General features: G+C 23.9%; 1 protein-coding gene across 1 annotated transcript in view; it reads right to left on the bottom strand.

Moving 5' to 3' along the window:
- Nucleotides 1-2010: 2010 nt before the first annotated feature.
- LOC107439990 (uncharacterized) overlaps nucleotides 2011-3774 on the bottom strand; it is a 235103-nt gene continuing 233339 nt past the window's right edge. The window contains exon 9 of the mRNA XM_071185902.1: nucleotides 2011-2109. Within this exon, the coding sequence (XP_071042003.1) occupies nucleotides 2011-2109 (99 nt within the window). The remainder of the gene's footprint in view (nucleotides 2110-3774) is intronic.

Genomic DNA, 3774 nt, shown 5'->3' with positions numbered 1-3774 from the left:
ATTGACAAAGAGCTGCAGTCATTTAGATTGATAATTCTTAGTCACTTTAGTCTTAAGCAATTATCTTCAAATTTTTCTTTATTCTTGAAAGTTTTGCGTTTAGAGAGTAGTAAATTTAAAGAAATATCAATATTAAAAAGCATATCCTGATTTTTAAAATTTTTTTTTAAGGAAAATAGTATACTACAAAAAAAATTCACGTATCAGTTCAAAATGCTATTTCAGATGGTATTTACATTGGTAATTCTCAATCGTTTTAATAAAAAAAAATATTGAAATTGCTATTTTCAAAAAAGACTACACATAGAAAGGAAAAATAAAGCAATAAATTGAATAGAAAATAATTTTGAATTAAAAAGAAAATAGCCTCAATTTGTTTCAACAATCCCCTAGTACAACAAAACATTTTGAAATAACTCAACATTGTTTTATGAATATCTAAGAAATGATGTCATTGCACTTTTAGGAAAAGCAACAAAATGATATTCAGAAAATTTCAAGATAAGGAATAATTTGTAAAAATATCAAATTCAACAAATCAAAAGGTTTTAAGCGTGGTAACATTATAATAAAAAAAAGTAATAAGTTCATGAGCCTTCTCTTAATATAATTTTAAAGCTATACACCTATAAGCAGTACTTAAATATAAATTTAGATACATAATGTAAAACCAGTTATGCAAGGATTATTGAGTTAAGCCAACGTTTCACAAAGAATGAGTAGGAATTGGCTTGGTAATAATTGGTGTTTTTGAAAATCAGAGTTATGTTTAAAACACTTATTGTTGTTGTAGGCCATTAGGGTGTGATTGCATTTATTTTCTAGAGGTACAATCTATAGCCAAGAATTTGACTTCTGCCACACCCAGATCCCCGAACACGAGTCCCGCACACTGCTAACCAGAATATCCCTTTAAAACACTTGCTTTTCACATTAAACAAAACACTTTTTTTAAGCATGTTTTTTTCAAACGTTATTCTTTGTTAAGTTCAAAAATTGACATAGAAAATTCTAAGTCAGAGAAGCACCTATATCTTAGTACAAAAACCATAAGTTTAAAACAAATTACTTGCTTACAGTAACTGAACCTTAATTGGCAATTAGTTTAGCTCATTAAAAAGATATTGATAAAAAAGTGTTTCCAGCAAAGTCTCATGCAGTTTAACACTCACTTGTAGAATTAAAAACAAAAATTTCCAACAAGGTTTTTTTCAAAATTCAAAGATTTTACAAAATAATACCTCTTTATGTTTTTAAAGTAAGTGTGCTTTAAAATAATTATTTTTTACTTTGTAAATAAAAACAATTTTAATGCATACATGAAAAAATAAAATCTGCACGAATATTCCTTGCATTAAAAAAAAGTATTTGTAGAAAGAAAAATAAGACTAATCCTTTTTTATGCAATGTATTTGTAGAAGGAAAAAAATTGTAGAAAGAAAAATAAGACCATTGGTGGGTTGCTAAAGCAACAAAATTTGTAACAATATTCAAAGCTCTTATGAAATGAAATATTTCATGTTTCTAAAGTAAAAGTGCTTTAAAACAAATTTCTTTCACGTTGTAAATAAAAAAACAATTTTAACACATACATGAAAATATAAAATATGCACCAATATTTCTTGCATTAAGAAAATAATTGTAGAAAAAAAATATGACTATTCTTTCTATATATTTATTTCTACAAATTTTTTGTAGAAAGAAACAAAAATAGGACTTTTGGGGGATTGCTAAAGCAACAATATTCAAAGTTCTTACAAAATAATACATTTTTATATTACTAAAACAAATGGGCTTTGAAATAAATATCTTTCACATTATAAATAAAAAAAATTTTAATACATACATGAAAAAATAAAATATGCACGAATATTCCTTGCATTAAAAAAATTTTTTATGCAAAACATTTTTTTCTACAATCATTTCATTTCATAGAATGGGAAACATATTGACTTTTTTAACGTTAGTTCATATAAAATGGATAAATTAACTAAGACATGTTTTAAAATTTTAAAGTAACAGTTTTGTCATCGAATAATTTATTACCTCTTTGGAAAAATGGACCACTATTTTTTCAATTACATCAACAAACACTTCATTCTTCAAGTCCTATAAATGAAAAATTCAGCTAAATTTAACTTTTTGGTGCAAGGAAAAAAAACTAAATAAATAAACAAGCAATGCTTTTAAATAACTCTGTGAGACAGCATGCATTTTCTTCGATACTTTAAATTGTTTAATATCCACTAGTTTCTGTCTTCCCTAATTTTTACATGAAAAATGATTAATTTTTACATGAAATTAGTTGTATTTTACTTGTATCAGTTAAAACATTGAAATTTTGTCGTTAAAATATTTTTAACAATAAAATAACATTTCCTTTTGCTGAAAACAAATTATAAATGCCAAAACTGTTTTAAGAGTTCATGATTTATTAAAGAAAGGAAATTTAAGTTATTAGAAAAACAAAATGCAAGAAATATTATAGTGAACTAATATTACTTGCATTATAATTTTAGAGCTTTCTGAATTTGTTTTCAACTAAAGTGGAATAATCTTTAAAAAACAGTTCACAGAACAATAACCCATTTTCAAATAGTTTACGTACTTGAATTTTTTATTATTCAATAATTACACATCCTACAGTTTTGTTGGGTAAAAATTTTTTACAAAGTCTTTCTAATAAAATTTTTGAAAAGGAATTTTAATTCATAATTAATAAAACGATTTTGATTCAAGTTTTAATCTGTCATATATATTGCATGATATAGACTGAAGCAGTGCAATAACACCTTACAAATTTGTCAACAGATAATTTAATAAAAATATCTATCAATAAAAGTGCGTTGTTTACAAATCTAAAAGATAAGACTGAAAAATATAGTTTACTGCAGAATTTAGTTTCAATAAAATGTTAAAACAAATTTATCAAACAAACTGAAATAGATTCTTATTTTACTATTACATTTTCTTACTTTATTATGCCTGGCCTAAACAAATAAAACAAATTATTCAGAAACTAGAAAACGATGAATTTGAAGATTTTTACTAAATAATTTTCAATACTCAAAATCTTATTTACTTACTGTAAACAAATATAACAAATCTAAAACGAAAGCTGCAATACTAAAAGTTTTAATGAGCCAAAGAAAGAAAGTAACAGCTGAAAAATGTTTGACTTAATGATTAGATTTTCAGTATTAACATAAAATGTTAATAACTTTAGAATTATTAACATTATTAACGATCTAAATTATGCAAAGAAATTTGCATAAACGATATTTAAAACAGAAAAATCAGTCACCAAAACGTCTTTAAATAACCTTTATATCTTAACACTCAAGGAGGACATCTCTTAAATCTGATCCCAATAGAAACCAGTCAAATGTTTGATTCTTTAAAGATAATTTTACTTTTTGCATATGTCTTAAAAACTATTTTAGAAAATACAACAAAATTGCACAAATCTAAAGAGTTTCTTACAAATCATAATTTTGTGAAATTATTTCTTGTTCTATTATTTATTATTTAGTTGCATCAAAAATTATTAAAGTATTTTTTTGAACTTGATGCACTGTACTTAATAAGTAGTTTTGCATAAAAAATCACGCATTAACTGATGTTTATTTTTTAAAGATTAAATAAATTATATTTAAAGGTTAAATAAATTATTTCTTGTTCTATTATTTATTATTTAGTTGCATCAAAAATTATTAAAGTATTTTTTTGAGCTTGATGCACTGTACTTAATAAGTAGTTTTGCATAAAAAATCA

The sequence above is a fragment of the Parasteatoda tepidariorum genome, chromosome 9, assembly GCF_043381705.1.
Source record: "Parasteatoda tepidariorum isolate YZ-2023 chromosome 9, CAS_Ptep_4.0, whole genome shotgun sequence".
In the NCBI taxonomy this organism is placed as follows: domain Eukaryota; kingdom Metazoa; phylum Arthropoda; class Arachnida; order Araneae; family Theridiidae; genus Parasteatoda; species Parasteatoda tepidariorum.
The sequence above is the reverse complement of the archived record's forward strand: the minus strand, read 5'-3'. Positions and strand labels throughout refer to the sequence as shown.